A 20,985-nucleotide genomic window follows, 5' to 3' on the forward strand; every position below is an offset into this window, starting at 1 on the left:
ACTTCTCTATCCTTGTAACTATAATTGCATAATTTCCCTGTGATTTCCAGATAAACTCTCTATATAAAGCAAACATTATTTACCAAATTGAAAAAGAAAAAAACTCTCAGCCTCTAGGAGCAAAGTAACAATGGCTTATGGCTACTTTTTAACATAGTCTTGCAAAACTAGTTAACATGCTGTCTATTGACAGCGTTGAAGGAGCAATCCTAGACAGGTCTGTAAAGTTACTGCCCTTGGATCTTTTAGAGAAAAGCAGAGTATAAATGTTGTAAACAAGAGAATAAAACAGGAGTCTAGTGGCACCTTAAAGATTAACACAATTTATTCGAACTGAAGCTTTAATGAGTCAGAGCTCCTTTTATCACCAAAAGCTTATGTTAGAATAAACTTTGTTAATTTTCAAAGTATCACTGGACTCCTATTTTATTGTGCTGCTACAGATTCATATGGGGCTAAGTTGAAATTAATGAGAGTTTTCTCCTTTTTTTCCTGTGGCCAAGTTTCTGTTGTTAATTATAATTACAGAGTCAATAAGAATCTACAGTGGTACCACTTAACCTTCTGAGGTAGTTGTTATCTGGTTTTATATACATGATCTGTGTATGTAAATATATGGAATGTGCTTAATTATGCTGTGCTAAAAAATACATTGATATCATTCTAAGATCTAACAGAAATTACATGACTTTTGACGTCTGTTTTGCTCTCCTGTGTTGCCCTGTCTGTTCCCAGAGCAAGCATCCCAATTACCTCTCTTCAAATAATACTACTGCTTATGTACACCCTGCTCCAGGTATCCCCAGCCTTTTTCAGCCTGCAGGTACCTTTGGAATTCTTGCAAAGGGTGGTGGGTGCAAGCACAAAGTGGCTGCTATGGAAGGTGGAACAAACCGCAAAATGGCCATAAGGATGAGCCAACCACAAAATATCAGGGAGTGAGGTTACACATAACTCTGACAGTAGGTCTTTAAAATTTCAAGCAGAAGCTCCATTTAACAGGATGCCTTTTAAAATTAACATATTATTTAAAAATTGCTTCTAGCATACACATGAAAAGTACACACATTTTACTAGCTAAGAAACCCCTGCCCAGCCTAGCCCAATATCATCAGATCTCAGAAGGGGATTCAGCTAGATGACTCTGGGGGCCCCTTCCAACTCTATGATTCTATAAAGCTAAGCAGGGTCATCCCTGGATAATATTTGTATGGGAGACCAAGACAAAATGCCAGAATCACTACACAGAGGCAGGAAATGGCAAAGCACCTAGGTTATAGTCTCTCACCTTGAAAATCCTACAGGGTCAGCATAAGTTGTCTGTGACTTGACAGCGCTTTACACAGAAAAGAAACTCCCATCTCCCATCTATCTTCACTTTGCAGGCATCTAACGCAAAAGAGAAAGGGGGGAAATGCTTCTTCTCCTGACTCCCTTTACATGAGCTCTTCTTTCATGAGCTTAGCCATTTTTAACTTGCACGTAACAATGATAATTGGTGCTAAAGCGCTTGATGACAACTCCTTTCACATATATACAGTAAGGCCCTTTATGCACCAGTGGTTTTCCTTGCTTTCACAGGTGATCTACGTCACATTTTCTTTTTCATTCTGCATTTCCTGCCACTTTCACTCTGCTTGCCTATTTCCCCCACCCCCCATTCTGCATTGATTTCAGTCACTTCAGCTCTCAGTTCGCTTTCCATTCACTGTTTCTCGGGGCTTTCTGGAAGTGCTTTTGCAGCGGCTTTCCCCCTTTCTTCATTTTCAAAGGCAAAGTCAATTCAAAAGCATACATATTACCTTGGATTCCCCCCCCCCTTTTCTGGCCCCTAGAAGGCCACACCTCAGCCCATATTGAGGTCTTTTGTCCCGCTCCTTATTGGTCAGTTTTGCACTGGGCATGTTTGTGTGTGTGTGTGTTTTAAAACAGATTCTTAATCTATGTCTATTCTGGGGTAGCCAATTTAGTGGATCATTAGCGTCCCTCCTTTCATCTGTGCAGAAGTTCCAGTATCACTTAGGTTTTCCATCTTTAAAAGTTTAACTGTGTTTAGTCTACCAATATAAGTTTTTCAGTAACTGGGGATGTACAGAACAAGGAGTCCTTCCAGGCACAGATTGCTCTCAATGCTCCAGGTGCAACTCGCAGAGCAAAGCTCAGAGCCTTGACCCTTCTACAGAATGCAGAGAACCTTTTTGTCTACCCTGCACCTCCTGCCCTTCTCTCCTTTCATTGGTGTACAAGCCATTCACTCCTCATTTATAACTTTTTTTTTGCAGGTTCATCAGTCTAGCCAAAGGAATTTTTTTCTAGACTACAACTGAAACTTTTAAAATTAGTATGATGGGGGATGGTTTGCAAGGAACTATGTGAGGTTTAGTTCCCTGCTAGTCTGGCAGCTGGTAGACGGGGGCAGGAGGGGGAATATAGAGCCAACTGAGGACAAAGAAGCCCAGAGCGCTGGTGCTGACTGGTAGGTAGAGGCACAGCCCTTTGCAACAGGCAAGCCTGCCTATCCTCCAGCATTGCCACGTGCCTCACAGGGAGATCCTGGTGCTGCTCTCATCCCATCTGTGGCACTTCAGCAAAAGAAGAAGCCCACCAGTCTCTCCCTGACCCCTCTGCCACAGCCTAAACAAAAGCCTGCCCACTGGCTGCTTGCTGAAGTCTCTCTTCAGTGCATTGTGTCAATTCCAAGTCCAGGGAGAGGAGTAGGAAGGCCACAGCTGCTTGGTTCTGCCTCAGCTCTTAGAGGAGGAATTTGGGGGGAGGGTTTCTTTGGTGGAGGATGGAAGGCTCTGGAATGAAAGGCCAGTTGGTGGCAACAATAACATGCTGCTTCTGTTTGAATCAACTAAATCGGATCTGGTAGAGGGCAGGTGGGTGGGGGTACTTGCACCAAGAGATTTTCTGCGAGCAAAAGCCACAAGAGTAGACATGGAGTCATTCAAGGAAATGTTATTTCCAATTATGCTGTGGTGTCAGGTTGAATGAGTTCAATTTCTTAAATCTAGAATGCTTGCACTAAGTTATGACTTCCATCCTCTGCATCATTCCCCCAAGCCTCCTCCTGCTCCACTAGAGAACAAAGGATTTCAGTGTGGGATGCAAAAAAACCAAGGGGGGCATCTACACAAAATGCTATTTAAACGAGATTGAAATGAATTGAGATTGAAAGAGAGAAAGAGAATGGGATAGGAATCATAAAGGTTTTAAAACACTTTTCCCAGCCACCCAAACGTCGTGCTCACGTTCCTCTATGGGTTGCCTGTCCCCAAAGTAACCCAGTGGAAGCAAGCTGAAGGGGGTGGAGGAGAGGACAGAAGGGGAGACTGTGGTGTGCCTTGTCCTTCATGCACATGCTTGACCAAGTCAGAGGCTGTTTCCCTGTGTCAGTTTCATTCACAGAACTGAACAAGGGGGATTTAAACGAAAGACACCTACTGGATGCTGCTGTGCAGTTGCAATAGGGCAATTAGACAACCCCACATGACATAAATGATATGTCCCCAATTAAGCAAAAGGATTTTGGGTGTAGGTGTACTATGCATACACAGAATACACAATCAATAAACCAGAGGGAAAAAATAGTGCAGAGGGCAGACATGAAGATCTGAAGTCAACCTTAAAGGTTTGACTGTTCAGATTCCTTCGAGTATGCTGCCAGCACATAATGGGAGAAAAGCCAAAGAGAGAAATTCTGGCCAGATTTTGATTAGGAACGTAACTTACTTTTGAAAAGTGATCAAAATTTTGATGTGTTGTTATTATCAAATTCTACCTGTGCTTTAAAAATTCATTAACACTATAAGATTTGTTAACTTCAATAGAAGTTCCAGTTAGGTGCATTAAGCATTTTAACTGTGCCAACCTATTGTGTTTAGACAAAAGGAAGTACTGCTGTCTTTTTAGACTATCCCTCCACTATTTGCTTAGGTGAAGTACTTTACATAATGCCACTGTCTACATTATACCATAAACATTTTTTTAAAAAGCTCCACCTGGCCCTGCTCACTTTCTAAAAACACTTGGCAGGTGCCAAGGAGGGTGCCAACAGGCACTACATTGGGGGACCCCTGCCCTATTTAATAGGAAAAAAAATAAGACTTTGCCTATCAGTTAGCAAATATGCCCATCTAGCACAGCCCTTCAGCCAACACCCAGGTGCCCAAAGCAGGAAACACAGACTTTCCTCTTGATTAAACAAACACACAAATATACAAAGTCATCTTTCACAAAACTCCCTTCCCCCTTTTGATAATCTTTGTCTATACAAAGTCAAAGAAAACACTCCATAGTTTCACAGCTGTGAGTCACCATCTAACTCAGTACCAAAAAACAAAAAAATAGAATTCTTTCATTTGAGCTTCTTGAGCCAAACACCGTTCACAGAAAATCCCTGCTGAAACAACCACACCCATAATCCTACCACTTGAATTCATCATAGAGTGATAAAACTAAAAATGACAACTTCAACAAGATGATAAAAACCAACACACACATCTCAAAAAGTTATCTATTTGCTGTAAAGCTTAGAAAAGAAAAATCTAGAGGTCTCCTACATTTAAATGCATGATTAAAGCCTAACATTTATTCTCTGGAACATTGTTCTAAATAAGAAGCGTAACATACCCTGCCATATCTCAAAAGGATTTCATAAGGCTTGCAAAAGTTATTTTAAGATGACGTGTTTCTGCCAGAATTAAGTATGCACAGATTATCCAGTATTTTTTTATTCACTGAGCAAACACCAAGTCCATACCCATCGCGCTATAGAGCTAGGGTGATGCTTACTGAGACTCGGACCCTCATTCAAATCCCACTCTGTCATAAAGTGCATTGGTAACAATGGGCTAGTCACTTTCTCAGCCTAGCCTCTCTCACAGGGTCGTTGTGAGGATAAAACAAAGAATCTGAGAACCTTATATGCCACCATGTCCTCCATGGAGGAAAAGTGGATTAAGAATGTAATTAGGAAATAAGGGAAATAACCTCACCTTGAACATCCTGACAACACGATCATACATGATTTCCGGAGTGCCTTGTACATCTTAATCAGTTTGATCTACTGTTGAGCTACTGTTTATCATTAAGTTTTCAAACTGCTTTACAATCCTTTCTGCTTTTGTCCTAACTCTCCTGTTAGGCAGGCCAGCATTGCTATTTCACAGAAAGGGCAAATGAAGTTTAAACTAGAATGGCTTTACCTTAGTGAGCAATAGCAATGACCAAAGGTTGTGCATCTACTTTTATACCTGTCGATAACAGATCATATATATTCTTGAGGCACAAGAGGATGTCAAGGGAGTACAAGACATGGGGAAAGATTCAAGGTGACTGTAATGCACTCAAAGCCCCATCCGTATATAGTGGGATTTTTTGACTTTTTTTTTTCTTGGAATGGCAAGAAAAAAAACCCAACTCATCAAGAAACCAATTTTGAACATTCTGTTAATGCCAAAAGTGGTTTGCTGTTAGGTTCCCCCTGCCCACCAGTAGGGAAGGGGGAGGGGAGTAGGGTTTCCAGCTTCAGACTGGGAAACTCCTGGAGATTTGGGGATGGAGCCTGGGGAGGACAGGGACCTCAGCAGGGTACAATTCCATAGAGTCCACCCTCCAAAGCAGCCATTTTCTCCACGGGAACTGATCTCTGCAGTCTAGAGATGAGTTGTAATTCCACAGGATCCCCAGGTCTCACATGGAGGCTGGAATCCCTATCATGTCACACTAGGGCTGCTGTTGGAAAACAGAAGCGCAAAGCTCCTTGGGCAGATAGATCTAGTGCCCCTTGTCTTTGGGTCCTTGCCTTGGGGTTCGGGAAGCATGAGTGCTTTGCTGAACATAGCCTTTCATTAACACACAACAGTGAATTTATGGTACAACACAGCTTCAGTATAACTGTATTTGGGAAGATGCGTGAATATCCATTAAGACACTCACATCTATATGTGGAAGAACAAGATGTTTTGCCTGAGCCTGCCCTAATGCAACAAGAGAAGATGCTTTTTGATGGGATTTTTTTTTCTAATGTTTGAATTACTTTAAACAAACCACAGACTATCATATGGTGTTCCCTCATGAAGACATTCAATAATTTATGTATTCAACAGTGTATAAACAATGCAAACAAAAAAGGTGTTTTTGTTTTACATGACCAAAAACCCATAAGGTAATTAACAATATGAGAAAAGGGAAGGTTTATAATTTGCTTACAGTGTACCAAAGCAATGAAGTTTTAAAAATTAATTCATTGGGGGAGGGAAGGGTCTAATAGAGCACAAGATATTTCTGGCTTCAGTTGCAGCAGATGGATTATTTCTAAGCCTATCTCCACCCAATACATCCATTAGAAGAACAAACACCCAGAGGGCACTGAATTTTCCACACCGATGGACAATTTGGGGTTTGAACGTTATCAGCCCACTTGGTCAGGAGATGAATAGGAAACAGAGATGAACAGGCAACAGATGAACATGTGTTGCCTTAAGGAGGCGTGGACTTCATCAGCCAAACACTCCCTTTTGTTTCATATATAAAGCTGAAGCTGACAGTAAAAGTACTCTGCTTCACCCCATCCCTGCACCAGATTTTGAGCAACATCTACTTTGTATACTATGGCTCTCTCCATCCGAACATCTGCTGGATCTCGGCAGTTCTCTTCCCGGAGCGCATTTGGTGGAGGTTCTGTTAGGCTATCTAGTGCTAGTAGTTCAGGGAGTATGGGGGGAGGATTTGGTGGAGGGTCTCTTCTCAGCTTTGGGGGTGGTGGCAGTAGTGGTTTAGGACCGGGCAGTGGATATGGTGGAGGATTGGGAAGTGGCTTTGGTGGAGGTTCAGTTGCTGGCTTCAGTGGGTTCTTTGGTGCTGGAGGTGAAGGCAACCTTTTAGCGGGCACTGAAAAGGAAACCATGCAGAATCTGAATGACCGCCTAGCTGCCTACCTGGACAAGGTGCGCTCATTGGAGGAAGCCAATACTGAGCTGGAACGCAAAATACGTGAATGGTATGAGAAAAATGGACCAGGTGCCGGGGGCTCAGCGGCTGGCAGAGATTATAGCAAATACTATCCAATAATTGAAGATCTCAAGAACAAGGTAAGCGGTCATGAGGACCCTGCATTTCTTTACAAACAGAATTCCCCAGATTATTGTTCTTATTTCCCCAGATTATTTGTTCTTAAAGGTGAATCAATTATACTTTACAATACTGTGACTTGTAGTTTGTTGCTGTTTGACCTTACAGTTATATATAGCAAGGGTATCCTTCCACGGTTACCATTAATAAACCTCACTTTTATAATATTATATTCATTGCCTTATTGATCTCAAGGAAACACAACCAGGATGCATAGGTTCAGGTGGATAGCTATGTTAGTGTGAAGCAGGATTCATGCCACATCTGAGGCACTGAGCATTATGTTCTCACTCTGTTCCTAATTTATTTAATGGCAATAGCAATGTGTGAGCAATTTTTTAAAACATAGTAATGCATTCTGAGTGTTAAACAATGGTTTAACAGTATTAAGGAAGTTTTCACAGACAGTAGGCTTTTTACTTTTAATGTACACTGCTTTAGGTATAGTTTAATGTACACTGTTCTAGGTATGGGTCATTTTCCACTGTTGTTAAAAAAAACTGATTTCAGTTGGTTTAGACTGGACTAACTACACAGGACTGTACTATAAAACAATTATAATCTGCTAAAACGTACCCTGTGTAACTATGCACACTTGCTTGGAAATAGGTAAATGTGTGTTAAGATCTAGCTATAAATTGCTTTTGCATTTTTAAAAAATTGTGCAGTGCTTGAAAATATATTTGATAATACCATAAATTTACATATACCAAAATTATTCAAATAAATCCAGTTAAACAGTTTTCCAATAATGTCATGCAAGAATCAAGTAAGAAAAACCTTAACCTGCTGTTTAGCATAACTTTTTAAACGAGCAGCGTAACCTTGGGGGTAGCTCAGTTGTGTAATATAGAGATAAATGCTCCATTTCACATTTACCACTGGGTTTATGGAAGGATCCCAGAAACATCCATGAAAGTTGCTGCACCCTATTCTGGGTGTGGAGCGGAAAATCCTGGTTTCATTTGTGTGCGCTGTTGCACTAGTACCAGTAAGCAAAGAATCATCAAGACAAAGTTGCATTCCCCAGAAATACCCTTTGTTTTCCAGATAATCAATGCAACTATTGATAATGCCCGGATAGTCCTTCAAATCGATAATGCAAGACTGGCAGCTGAAGATTTCAGACTGAAGTAAGTAAAATAATTTAATGAAGGCTCTCAAATTCGTTGTTGTTAATTGTCACAGTCAGGTATTTGACAGGTAGACGGTGTTCTGCAATTTGAGATATTATTATTATTATTCCTATTTCCCTTATGGAACTCAAGGCAGCTTACAATATAAATAAAACATTATAAAAAATACAATAAAAGCAACAATCATAAAATCCCTAAAAGTTCACAGTTTAGTGTTTCTTCCCTGCACCTTTGAATATTTAGCATCACTCCCAGCGCAAGGGAGTGATATATAAAGAAATAAGAGACCAGATATATAAGGAAGAGGCAGAGCAACTAAAATGTATATTAAAATCTAGTGGAAAAGAAAGAATAGGGGAAATACACCTAAAAATAATCAGGGGGGGGGGGGGGGACAAATGAATTGCAGAATTTGAAACACAAAAAATAGGTGAAAGGTAAGCAACAGTCCAGAAGAAAAGAGCATTACAGCAATTATGTCTAGGTGTTTTAAAATAATTTTTTGGTATCATGTGAATGCAAAGATTAAAGTTTAGAGGTTTTAGCGGTTGGAAACAATGCTATTTAAAACCAGCAGAAATAAAAATATAAAAAAGAAAGATCAGAAGCTGAAAGAGAAACTCCAAGTTAAAATCCTGGGGAGGAGAAACAGATATAGATCACAAAGAGCAAATAAAAAATAAAAGGACAAGCAGAACAATGTTGTCAAAATCAGAGAAACAAGCATGTGCAGTTAATATGTGATTGGTGAATGGGTTATTCCTGACCAAGGAATTCTTCTCTGAACTGGCCAAATATATCAAGGGCACTATGGTAGATTCAGCACCAGCTCTTTCCCACAAATGTATCTCTGCATTATTAGCTGGGAGACTTTGACTTGATTGGGAGATGTACATCTGGTTTCTTCTCAGATTTGAGAACGAAGTGGCTTTTCGCCAGGCTGTCGAAGCAGACATTAATGGCCTGCGTAGGGTCCTGGATGAACTGACTTTGACCAGAACTGACTTGGAAATGCAAATCGAAAGTCTGAATGAGGAACTGGCATACCTCAAGAAGAACCATGAAGAAGTAGGCTTTTGTTTCAATCGTTCTAGCATTTTCTTTCTTGTCAACTCCTTTCAATACTATGTTTTCAAGCTCCATTTGCATTGTCACCATGCAAGAAATTCTTTGTTATTTTTGCAATTCAGATATGAAGGGTATACACAAAGAGGGAAAAAAAGAACTAAACACCAAACAGTGATTTCCCCTCCAGATTTCTGATTTAGCAAAACAGAAAGATAACATTGTACAAAAAAATTAAATATAGTTATTAAAAAATCTAAAGAATAAACACTATATAGCAAGATTCCCTATGTAATACACAGTAAAGCACTAACAGGACTATGAGTCCAACAGCCAATTTTATAGCTTATAGACAGAATTTAGCTCAATTAGGAATGGTAGCTGTTGAATAAAAGCTAATGTACATTTAAGCAGTGTTTAATATTTCTAAATCTCCCTGTTGTAAAAATGAATGCTATAGACCAACTAGAAGTAACAGGTTCTCACAAAATAGATTACAGAATTCAATTGAATTTTTAAAAGTTGGCTTAAACTGGATCAAGCATACAAGGCATGCACAAGGAGGAAAGCTTATTTTGTAGGTCATTATTCTAGTTATTAAAATGGCATCATACTACTAAAAGGAACTAAAACATGAGTTTGGTTGCATCCCCTGCTGGCACATGGGTGGGTGGGGGAAACCCAGAAACCCTTTTCACAAGCAGTTTTTATTAACTGGTCAAGAGGGGAGATATGGATTGCATATGTTCTAAAATTCATGGGAAATAAATGCATGACTGAGATAGTTACATCACTTTCCAAGGTCAACGTCCACAAGAATAGCAAAGAGAAAAAAAGGGATTTGGTATCCTGTCAAGATGGTTTTGAGCTTTGCAGTCAAATGAAAACACTGAGATTAGTTGCTTTGACTTTCAGCCTACTTGATAAAGCTGTTGACTGTAGGGTTCCCATTCCCCAGGCAGGAATGGGGGATCCCCCATTTTGGAAATCTGCCCCCAAACAGCAACACAATGCTACACAATGAAACCCACCCCCAAACAGCAACACTGCCACACAATGTCCCTGATGTGATGGCATCGCACAGAAGTGACATCATCATATTGGGGACATTGTGCAGAGCCCCACCCCACTCCTGGAAGGCTCCCTCTCCCACCAGTGTATGATAAATACCTGGCAACCATAGTGTACTGCTTTTGGAAACAGATACCTTCAAACGTACACTACTGAAAGCAGCAGCCACCCTACATGCCCAAGTGTCTATGGACTAGGAACATCAGCATCCAGGTGGAGCCTGCGGATCGCCTGGAATTTCAGCTCATCTCCAGACTGCAGAGATCAGTTCCCCTTGAGAAAATAGATACTCTGGAGAATGGACTCTATGGCATTGTACTCCACTGAGGTCCTTGTTTTCTCCAGGCTCCATCCCTGAATCTCCAGGAGTTTCCAAACCTGGATTTGGTAATCCTACTGTAACATCCCCAGCTGGCAGCTGGTGGTCAAGGAGACATGGCAGTTATACTGGGGACTCATCTCTCCTCATGTGCTTGAATGCCAACATGCCTCCCTGACACAAGAAATACAAATGATCTCTCAGTACAAGGAAGTGTATTAGTTTTCTTAAATGCTAGATTATATGATATTGAAGAATGTGTATCCAAGTAGGTGCTCTAACATCAGGCTGATCTTTTTGACCATTACTATGCCAGTTCTTTTTGATTTTTAAGGAACTCCAAGGTTTCCAAAGCAATGCCACTGGTCAAGTCAGTGTAGAAATGGATGCAGCTCCAGGGATTGATCTGACCAAACTTCTGAACGATATGCGAGGTCAGTATGAGGCAGTTGCTGAACAGCATCGGAAAGAGGCTGAAGCCTGGTTCAATGAAAAGGTATGTCAGAAAGAGAATATTTGCTTTAATAGGTTTACTGAATAGAATTACTGGATTTTTAAAAATCCCTCTTATTTTGATATTTCAGAGTGGGGAACTGAAAAGAGAAATTTCCTCAAACACCGAACAGCTTCAGTCGGGGAAAAGTGAAATCACAGACCTGAGACGTACTCTACAAAGCCTAGAAATAGAACTGCAGTCTCAATTTGCTATGGTATGGTAACCACTTCGACTCCAAACTAAACAGGAACATACATTTTTACATTATTCAAAAATGACCTTACAGCGAAACAAAAGGTCCATTCTCAATTGCTCCTTCCAGAAACCAATCTTTCTCTCTCTCTCGGGTTGTGTTCACACTACACCAAAACTACTGTTGGGTTATTATTAATATGTTTTTGTATGTAGCGTATTGGCACTTAGATGTAATGGAATTTCACAGAACTATTCGCAGAATTTTTAAAAAAGTAAATCGAGTCTTTGGCTCTCAAATCAAACGAACTAAAGATCTTACCTCACAGCTAGTGATCCAGCATGCAAAAGTTTGTTTTAATATCATACATTTCATTTCTTTCTTTCTCAATAAAGAAAAAATCTCTTGAAGACACCCTAGCGGAAACAGAAGCAGGCTACTGTGGCCAGCTTTCCCAAATGCAACTTCAGATTGGAAATCTGGAAACACAGCTTTTCCAGGTCCGTGCAGACATGGAGCGACAAAATGCAGAGTACCAGCAGCTCCTGGATATCAAGACCCGATTGGAAATTGAGATTGAGACTTACCGCAGATTACTTGATGGCGAGATTGGGTAGGAGCACTGCCCAAATGTTTAAAATTTATTATTAAATGACCTCCATCGTAATGCCCGTTCTCTGTGAAAGCTTAAATTCATCATAAGCTTGATTTTGGCAATCTTCTGTGGCATAACATTTCTACTATCTCTTTGCAGCTCATTTGAAACTGCCTCCGTGGCAAGTACGAAGTCAATAGATTCCACTCCAGGTAAGGAGATATTGGGATTTCAGATGTATTGTTGAGAAAACATCAATGGAATGCCCAAGTAATAGGAGCATCCATGTCTTATTTATTTATTGTCATGGTTTAGTTTAATTGTTTCTTTCAACTTACCGTTAGGTGGATCTGTAACTGGTTGACAGATAGCACCCAAAGAGTGCTTGTGAATGGTTCCAAGAGAGCCAGTTTGGTGTAGTGGTTAAGTGTGCGGACTCTTATCTGGGAGAACCAGGTTTGATTCCCCACTCCTCCACTTATACCTGCTGGAATGGCCTTGGGTCAGCTATAGCTCTGGCAGAGGTTGTCCTTGAAAGGGCAGCTGCTGTGAGAGTCCTCTCAGCCCCACTCACCTCACAGGGTGTCTGTTGTGGGGGAGGGAGATAAAGGAGATTGTGAGCCGCTCTGAGACTCTTGAGTGGAGGGCGGAATATAAATCCAATGTCGTCTTCTTCTTCTTCCTCATCCTCGTGGAGAGAAGTGACAAGTTGAGTGCCTCAAGGATCTGTCCTGGGGCCTGTATTGTTCAACATCTTTATAAATGATTTGGATGAAGGAATAGAGGGAATGCTTATTAAATTTGCAGATGATACTAAATTGGGAAACGGCAAGGTCCTCTTTGCAAGCACCAGTCATTTCCAACTCTGGGGTGACGTTGCTTTCACAACATTTTCACGGCAGACTTTTTACGGGGTGGTTTGCCATTGATTTCCCAGTCTTTTACACTTTCCCCCCAGCGAGCTGGGTACTCATTTTACCGACCTCAGAAGGATGGAAGGCTGAGTCAACCTTGGGCCGGCTACCTGAATCCAGTTTCCGCCAGAATCGAACTCAGGTCGTGAGCAGAGAGTTCAGACCACAGTACTGCAGTACTGCTGCTTTACAACTCTGCGCCAAAGGGCTGCTACTAAATTGGGAGGGGTTGCAAATACAGTAGAAGACATAAACAGGATATAGGATGACCTTGACTGGCTGGAAAACTGGGCTAAAACCAATAAAATGAATTTTAACAGGGAAAAATGTCAAGATCTGCATTTAGGTAGGAAAAATTCAATGCATGGTTATAGGATGGGGGAGACTTGTCTTAGTAGTAGTATGTGTAAAAAGGATTTAGGGGTCTTAGTGGGCCATACACTGAACATGAGTCAACAGTGTGATGCGGAGGCTAAAAAGGCAAATGCAGTTTTGGGCTGTATCAACAGAAGTATAGTGTCCAGATTACGTGAAGTGATGGTGTCGCTTTACTCTGCTCTGGTAAGACCTCACCTGGAGTATTGTGTTCAGTTTTGGGCACCACATTTTAAGAAGGATATAGACAAGCTGGAATGGGTCGAGGAGGGCGATGAAGATGGTGAGGGGTCTGGAGACCAAGTCCTATGAGGAAAGGTTGAAGGAGGTGGGCATGTTTAGTCTGGAGAGGAGATGGCTGAGAGGTGACATGATCACTATCTTCAAGTACCTGAAGGGCTGTCATATAGAGGATGGTGCAGACGGTGTGGAAAAAACACACAGCATATATTGCTTACTGGACTGGGACACATGTTGCTGCGCTCTAAATTTTAAATGTACTAGGGAAAAATATCGAGCATGCATGTCTCTGTGAACCTCTCATTTATGACCACAATATTTTTGTGAACCTTCTTTTCCTTTCTGTTTAGATCCAACAAAAACCAGAAAGATCAAGACAATTGTTGAGGAGGTGGTGGATGGCAAAGTGGTTTCATCTGAAGTTAAGGAAATTGAAGAAAAGCTATAAGCAAAATGCCAATCATTCTGAATTCAACGAAATAACTGAATTTGCTTATTTTTTATCTTATGCATGAAGCATTATAAAAGCAAAGTAATATCTGAAATTTCCTCTCTAGTTAAATAATTTCATATATGTTGTGCTTCATCTTATATGGTGCCTTAATGAGTCATGGGCAGCCCAATCCAGACATATGTGGTGGCCAGCCGCCCAGGTGTGGGTGGATCTACGGCGCCGCTCGTTGGCTTCCAAAGGGGAGACGTTACACCACGCTTGAAGGGGGAAGAACGGCCCGACGAGCAAGAGAGAACCCATCGCCATGGTGATTCTGCCCAGGCGCACACCATTGGCCCACTGCCGAGGCAGGGGTGGGGGAGTCGCAGGCTTGCGTGGGGCCACAGGATTGGCCAGCCTGTTGCACGTGACCGGGCGAGGGGGCGGAAAGCCTGCGCCTGAGAGGCCGTCAATCCCCTCACTCCCTCCTGCTGTCAGAGACTCTGCCAATGGCCGGCTGGCAGGCAGAGGCATGCGCAGACAAGCAGAAAGTGCCAAGTGCAGGAGTTCCCTGTCCTAGACAGCGACTGGAATGTGTGTCTGGGAGCGGCCAGACCAAGTCCAAAAGACACCCCCCCACGGAGTTGCCCTGCTGCCACCCCCTGCTTTGTGCAAGGAACACCTCCCCTGGGGGCCACAGAACTTAAGAGTGCGAGCTGCTGGGCATGCATCCAGCACCCCCCCTCAAGTGCCCAGCACACAAAATCCCTGTGTGGTCGAGTAGCCTGTCAACCCGGCAGGCTGAGGGGCAGCACCCCCCTCCCCTGTATAGCCACGTGGGGGGCAGCGTGGCAGCTCATAGCCATCCCCCCAAAAAAAAACCAAGTCTGCCCACCCTCCCAGGCATTCTCTCGGAGAGGCCACTGACAGAGGGGAGGGGGTTGCCTCGGGAACGTGCAGCGGTTGCCAAGCAGGAGAGACAACAAAGAGCACAGCTCAGACTTTATTTTTCCAGAATAGAGTGCAACAGTCTCCCTGGAGCACGCTGGGCAGTCTCACTGTGGGCAGGGCTCCATTCCAAGCAGCAGGCAGAAGCAGCTGAGGGAGTGGGGGGGCGGTGGAGCAACACACATGGAAGCCTCTGTGTTGGAGTCCCACCTGCAAAACAGAGACAGAGATCAAGACCACCTGCAGGGCAGCAGCTGGAAAAGCAGGCTGCATTTCAGCCGGGCGCTCTCTTAAAGGGACAGTCTCTGACCCACCTCCTCACATCGGCGCAGCTGCCACACACCCCCGCTGCCCTTCCAGGGGTTGGGAATGCGGCAGAGAGCAGACCAAGGGAAGGAAGCAGGCAGCAGCACAGGGGAGTGGACTCAGCAAATGCCCCTTGATGGAGCCCACTGCCAGGTTCAAGTGCCAGAGACGCTTGCACACCGAGCGGTCAAGAGCAAGTGGAGGGGGAGGACGGGGGGGGGGTCAGTGGGACTTACCCAGCCATGGGCTACAGTCCTCGCATGCAGAGCCTCCGGGAACCCAGAGCCTGTGGAGACCTGGAAACAAGAGCAGTTAGCCCCAGAGGAGAGACCTCTCTCTCCCCCTTGCAAGTTAAAGATACTGTCAAAGCAACCGTGCGGTGCAAAACCCGTCACCAATGTGCCTGCCTGCCCCTCACTCTAAGTCTGTATGGTTGGGAGCTTGCCAGCAGAGCTTCTCACCATGCGAACCTGTCCCTAACAACTGAGTTGTGCGAGGCAGAGTGGAAGTACTTCTAGGAGCGGGGGCCCACAACTGGGGAGGGGGCTCGCCAGGCCGAGGCGCAAGGGGATTAGTGAGGCCAAACTGCTCAGGAAACCACCTAAGCCTGGTCGCACCCCCATCTCCACCCCCTCCTCTACCTGAACACCACGCTCTGCAGCACTTCCGCTCGTGCTCGGTCGCAGCCCTCAAGCGCCGCTGCCCTCGGGTGGAGCGGCGCTCAGGTGGCCCCCCGCCTATGTAACTCCCCTCCACTGTGGTGGCGCCAGTCATACGTCAGTGCACACCCTTCCTGCATCCACGTAGCGGCTCGTCTGCTCCCAAAAGACTTTCTGCCCCCCCCCCTCTGGATTGTGCCGTAAATCATTGTGCTGTAAATTTTTAAGGAAATGTCCGGCACTTTAGGTTTCTAATATATATGCTAAATACCATGTTCAAGGACACTATCATACCCTTTTGGAAAGCAACACAGCATGCTTTTCTATTTTAATTATTAAATTTTCTTGGTTCACCCATGTAGAAATTAAAAGCCTTTTACTATAAACATTTGATGATGTAATTTCTAAAATATATTCATATCTTCCCATATCAAACTACCCTCAAGTTCATATTTGGTATAGAAAGTGTGATCTACAGATCTTTTAAATAAATATTCTTCCCTGTATTTATTTTTTAACAATGGTGTGCCTCCACTTTTATTTCTTGGTTTTCAAAAACATAACTGCACTGTTAACGAAGTGTTTTACTAGGCAGCTACTGTATAAGTTTGACATCAAATGCAGGACTTCACAACTGTAACCAGAGAAGTCAAGATACATTTACCAGAAAGTTTTATTTTGGAATACATAATTTTTATCACACTCCAGTGCAATAATTAACACAGCATTCCTAAATCCTAGTGAAACCAATGACTAATCTCTTATGATGTTTAATAAGGTTAAAGTCTGCCCAGGAGCCCTCTTTAAATAAAGAGATTGGCGTACTAAAAATAGGGTTTTTTTTAGAAAAATCACTCAAGTTTACAAGGAACACAATTATCAGCAATCACACAGTGCTAGGAAAATAGGTAGGAAAATGGATAGGGACGTATGACGGAAAACATACAGGGATATACTATACCTCTCGGCAATGAACAAAGAACAATCCTCTAGCAAAAACTAAGGGAAGGAGGAGCAAAAGATGACCAGTGTCACTAACAGTAATGGGCCCAGTACTGATCAGGAATTGGGGGTGGCTCTGACAGCAAGGTGTGGGTACTGACTGGCCACCCCCAATTCCAGACACACCTGACTAGCTAAAAATCCAGCCTTCTAATAGCAGATTTCATATCCTGTGGCACGATCATGTAATGGTTGACACCTACCCGAGGATGGCTCCCAGGAAAGAAAACAAAAGAATTTGATGGACGGTATGGTTTTCTGGGTGCAATCCATACTCTAAACAAAGAAACTAGAGGGGTCAGTGTAGAGCCAAATTGTTCCCTATTGTAACACTTTGGGTATAACAATGGAAGGGGGATATGGGTTGTTGACAGGTGATCATCTTCAACTATGCTCTATTGTGTAAGAAGCTTGTCTTGATGGGCAACTGGAAGATTCCTTTTGTATGGTGAGATGTTGCACGAGCTTATTGTTGATTGTGACCACTCTGAGATTCAGAGTATAGGGCAGAATATAAATCCAATTTCTTCTTCTTCTTCTTCTTCTTCTTCTTCTTCTTCTTCTTCTTCTTCTTCTTCTTCTTCTTCTTCTTCTTCTTCTTCTCTTCTTCTCCTCCTCCTCCTCCTTCTCTGCATGGTCCTCTGCATGGTCTCAGGAACATGGCTTCTATTAAGGCTGCTTCTGGAACTGTCTTCTCAATGACAGGGGTGCAGTTGCTGTCTGCAGGGCTGAGCAGCTTGTCTGTGAAGTACAGGTCCAGGTCCTCTTAGTGTGGCAGGAACAGGCAGTTCACACAATAACATACAAGCCAAGAAGCTTGCCTGGCTGGAAACACTGCTGCATAGTCCATGTCAACTAATTGTCCATACTGAGGCTGGCAGAGGGGCCAAATGATTATAGTCCATGGAGACTGAATTTCTACAGCGAAGTTGGCATAGAAGCCATAAGACTGTTGTCCACTGAAACTGAGTGTCCATAGTGAGTCTGGCCCAAGAGCCAGCGATTCATAGTCCATAATAGTTGTAGATGGGGTCCAGAGCTAACAGTCCCCAGGTTACAGAGATCAATTCCCCTAGAGAAAATAGTTGCTTTGGAAGGTGGACTCTATGGCATTATACCCCACTGAGGCCCCTCCTCTCCCCAAACCCCACCCTCCCCAGGTTCCACCCCTAACATTTCCAAGTATTTTTCAACACAGAGCTGGCATTTCACAGCTTGCTCACTGGAGCAAGGTCTCCAACCTGCAAAACAGCAAAAGTCCAGAAGTCTCCCACTCTCATGGCTTTCTGTCAATTGTGTGAAACTGAATGATTCAAGGTGGCTTTACTGCGTAGGCAATAGAGTTGCACTAAATGTTCTACAAAATTACTTGGCCAAATTATTACGTTGCTGTGTATAGCTTTGCTTCAATTCTGTTTTAGACTTCTGGTTGGTTCCACAAGTCTACTGCATTGTTCAATGAAACTTATCCATTGTGCTGTAATCCCTTGAGTCCAGGTAAGAAAGGGAGACTATAAATAACATCAATAACAACAACAATAATAATAATGGGCAGCCTTACTAGATCATAGATTGTTTGTGCTTATCCACACACCACACAAAAATAACAAAGAAATAACAAAAATAAAATAAGATACAACCCACAGGGCCATTTGTCTCACAAATGTGTGAAACAGATGCGTTTGGGTTCCTTTTTTATTTAATGTCTATATTAATTCAATGGGCTTCAGTAACCCAGATTTGCACCCACCTAGACTAGTAAATAGGCCATGTCCCATTTAATTATATGCAGATGACAAGTTCTATTATCTCACACTGAAACAGATTTTAGAGGAGCCCTGTATTGCAAAGAGGAACCATTAACAATACATTTTCAAAAGATCAAAACCCCTGTCTTTATAAAAAAACCTCTGTTAAACACAGATGTCAAATTGATATCTATGATATTGAGCAGGTAAAGTTTTCCAAACATCTAGGTGTAGTTTTCCAATCAACTGGTTCATGGAAAGCTCAGATGGCCCACACTACTAAGACTGCCCGAAGAGCCATATTAGCAACTCTGGGGTTATTTTTATAAAAGGGGGCTCATATATTCCTTTTGTTATCAAAGACTTCCGGGGCAAGGTGAATTCCACTCCTGATAACTCATGCATGGGTCACAGCCAATGTTCCCTCTAAGCCACAGTGTCTTGTGAGCAAAAATTCTATTTTGTGAGATACTGGCATTAAAGTTGTGAGCTACTGCATCAATTAATGTGATCTGAGGTCATCCTTCCTGAGCTAAGACAAAAATGGCTAAAAATCTGTGAGCTAGCTCACGCTATCTCAGCTTAGAGGGAACACTGGTCACAGCTCAGTTTATATAAAGATTTCCATTCCTTGGAGATAGGGCAAGCTAAATTCCATAGATCCATATTCAGGGTCCCATACTGCATTTCCAGTGCCCTTCTTAGAAGTGAGTCAGGGGTGGCGCATGTGGTTGGTATCAAGTGATTTCCTTTTGGCTTAAATTAAATTTTAGCCCTTCTGGATTAATTTCAGTAATTCTTTCAAAAAATTTCCAATCATGCTGGGTGAGAGCTGGTGAAACTACATTTATATGCCCCCCACCCTATGCCATCTTGGATTCATTAGATGTAATTAGGTTAAGTCAGGGCTATAACTCTTCAAGTAGACAGAGTGCAGGCACAGTGTTATCCAGTGGTAGGGAATCATGGTAAAAGCTTGGCTCTGGAAGACCATTTCTGTGCTTTAGAATTCCCAAAGGACTGTCATCTTCACTTGCTTTAAAGTGTTACTATCAGTTCCTCTGGAAGGGAGATATACATTTATTCCTTACTGTCAAAATGTTTTCCCTTGCCCACCGCACATGGCTGAATCAGTGTGCCGCTGCATTGTCCTTTTTATAGGGACATTTGGTCTCTATAAATAACTCTACTTTTTTTCCAGGCAGACCTGATTAATTTTATATTTCCCTCCTCTCAGACCATTCTAACGAAACCACCTATAAGGTGGACACATTTTTAGGAAACAGCTGGTTAGGACTTTTTACTAATTTTCTGAAATTTTACTGCATATAGATGTACTGATGACTCTTTCTGTGTGCCAATCATGGTTGATCTATGATCACAACAAAGGTGGATTGATTGACTGAAATTAATAGTGCTGTCCAAATACGAAATAGATGTACTGATGACTCTTTCTGTGTGCCAATCATGGTTGATCTATTATCACAACAAAGGTGGATTGATTGACTGAAATTAATAGTGCTGTCCAAATACGAAATAGCCAGGGGTTCACAAAACTGGCTTGGCTTATTAAGCAGTCTGAATCTGTGCTCAACACCACCCCTTTAGTCCTTTGATCTGTGCTTGTGCTGGGAGTCTCCTTGGTGCATCTTAGAGCCAGTCTGGTGTAGTAGTTAAGTGCACGGACTCTTATCTGGGAGAACAAAGTTTGATTGCCCACTTCTCCACTAGCAGCTGCTGGAATGGTATTGGGTCAGCAGGAGTTATCCTTGAAAGGGCAGCTGCTGTAAGCGTTCTCTCAGCCCCACCTACCTACCAGGGTGTCTGTTGGGGTGGGGGAAGTAAAGAAGATTGTGACCACTCTGAGATTCAGAATATTTAAAAAAACATTCTGTGCAAGCACCGGTCATTTCCGACTCTGGGGTGACATTGCTTTCACTTTTTCATGGCAGACTTTTTACGGGGTGATTTGTCATTGCCTTCTCAAGTCATCTACACTTTCCCCCCAGAAACCTGAGTACTCATTTTACCGACCTCAGAAGGACGGAAAGCTGAGTCAACCTCGAGCCGGCTACCTGAACCCAGCTTCTGCCGGGATCGAACTCAGGTCATCAACAGAGCTTAGGACTGCAGTACTGCAGCTTTACCACTCTGCGCCACAGGGCTCTTTAAATAGGGTGGGATATAAATCCAATTTCTTTTTGTTCTTCGTAGCAGCATAAATGAGCTAAAACCTCACCTTTTGCCAGAGGTTTTGGAAGGAGGTGGGCTCTTTTTTGTTCTCCCACTGATTCATTTTCAAAAACTCAGTACAAATGTAGTAAGACCCTGACTCTCCCTTGAGCCTT

At 42.8% G+C, this 20,985-nt stretch overlaps 1 protein-coding gene across 1 annotated transcript; it reads left to right on the forward strand.

The window, feature by feature from the left end:
• The first annotated feature begins 6,573 nt into the window (after positions 1–6,573).
• On the forward strand, positions 6,574–14,001 carry LOC132584129 (keratin, type I cytoskeletal 12-like). Its single transcript, XM_060255931.1, has 8 exons — positions 6,574–7,097; positions 8,188–8,270; positions 9,185–9,341; positions 11,063–11,224; positions 11,313–11,438; positions 11,813–12,030; positions 12,172–12,224; positions 13,892–14,001. The coding sequence occupies exons 1-8, from the start codon at positions 6,618–6,620 to the stop codon at positions 13,987–13,989; spliced, it is 1,377 nt and encodes a 458-aa protein (XP_060111914.1). The 5' UTR covers positions 6,574–6,617; the 3' UTR covers positions 13,990–14,001.
• The last annotated feature ends 6,984 nt before the right edge of the window (positions 14,002–20,985 follow it).

The sequence above is a fragment of the Heteronotia binoei genome, chromosome 15 (genome assembly GCF_032191835.1).
Source record: "Heteronotia binoei isolate CCM8104 ecotype False Entrance Well chromosome 15, APGP_CSIRO_Hbin_v1, whole genome shotgun sequence".
In the NCBI taxonomy this organism is placed as follows: Eukaryota; Metazoa; Chordata; class Lepidosauria; order Squamata; family Gekkonidae; genus Heteronotia; species Heteronotia binoei.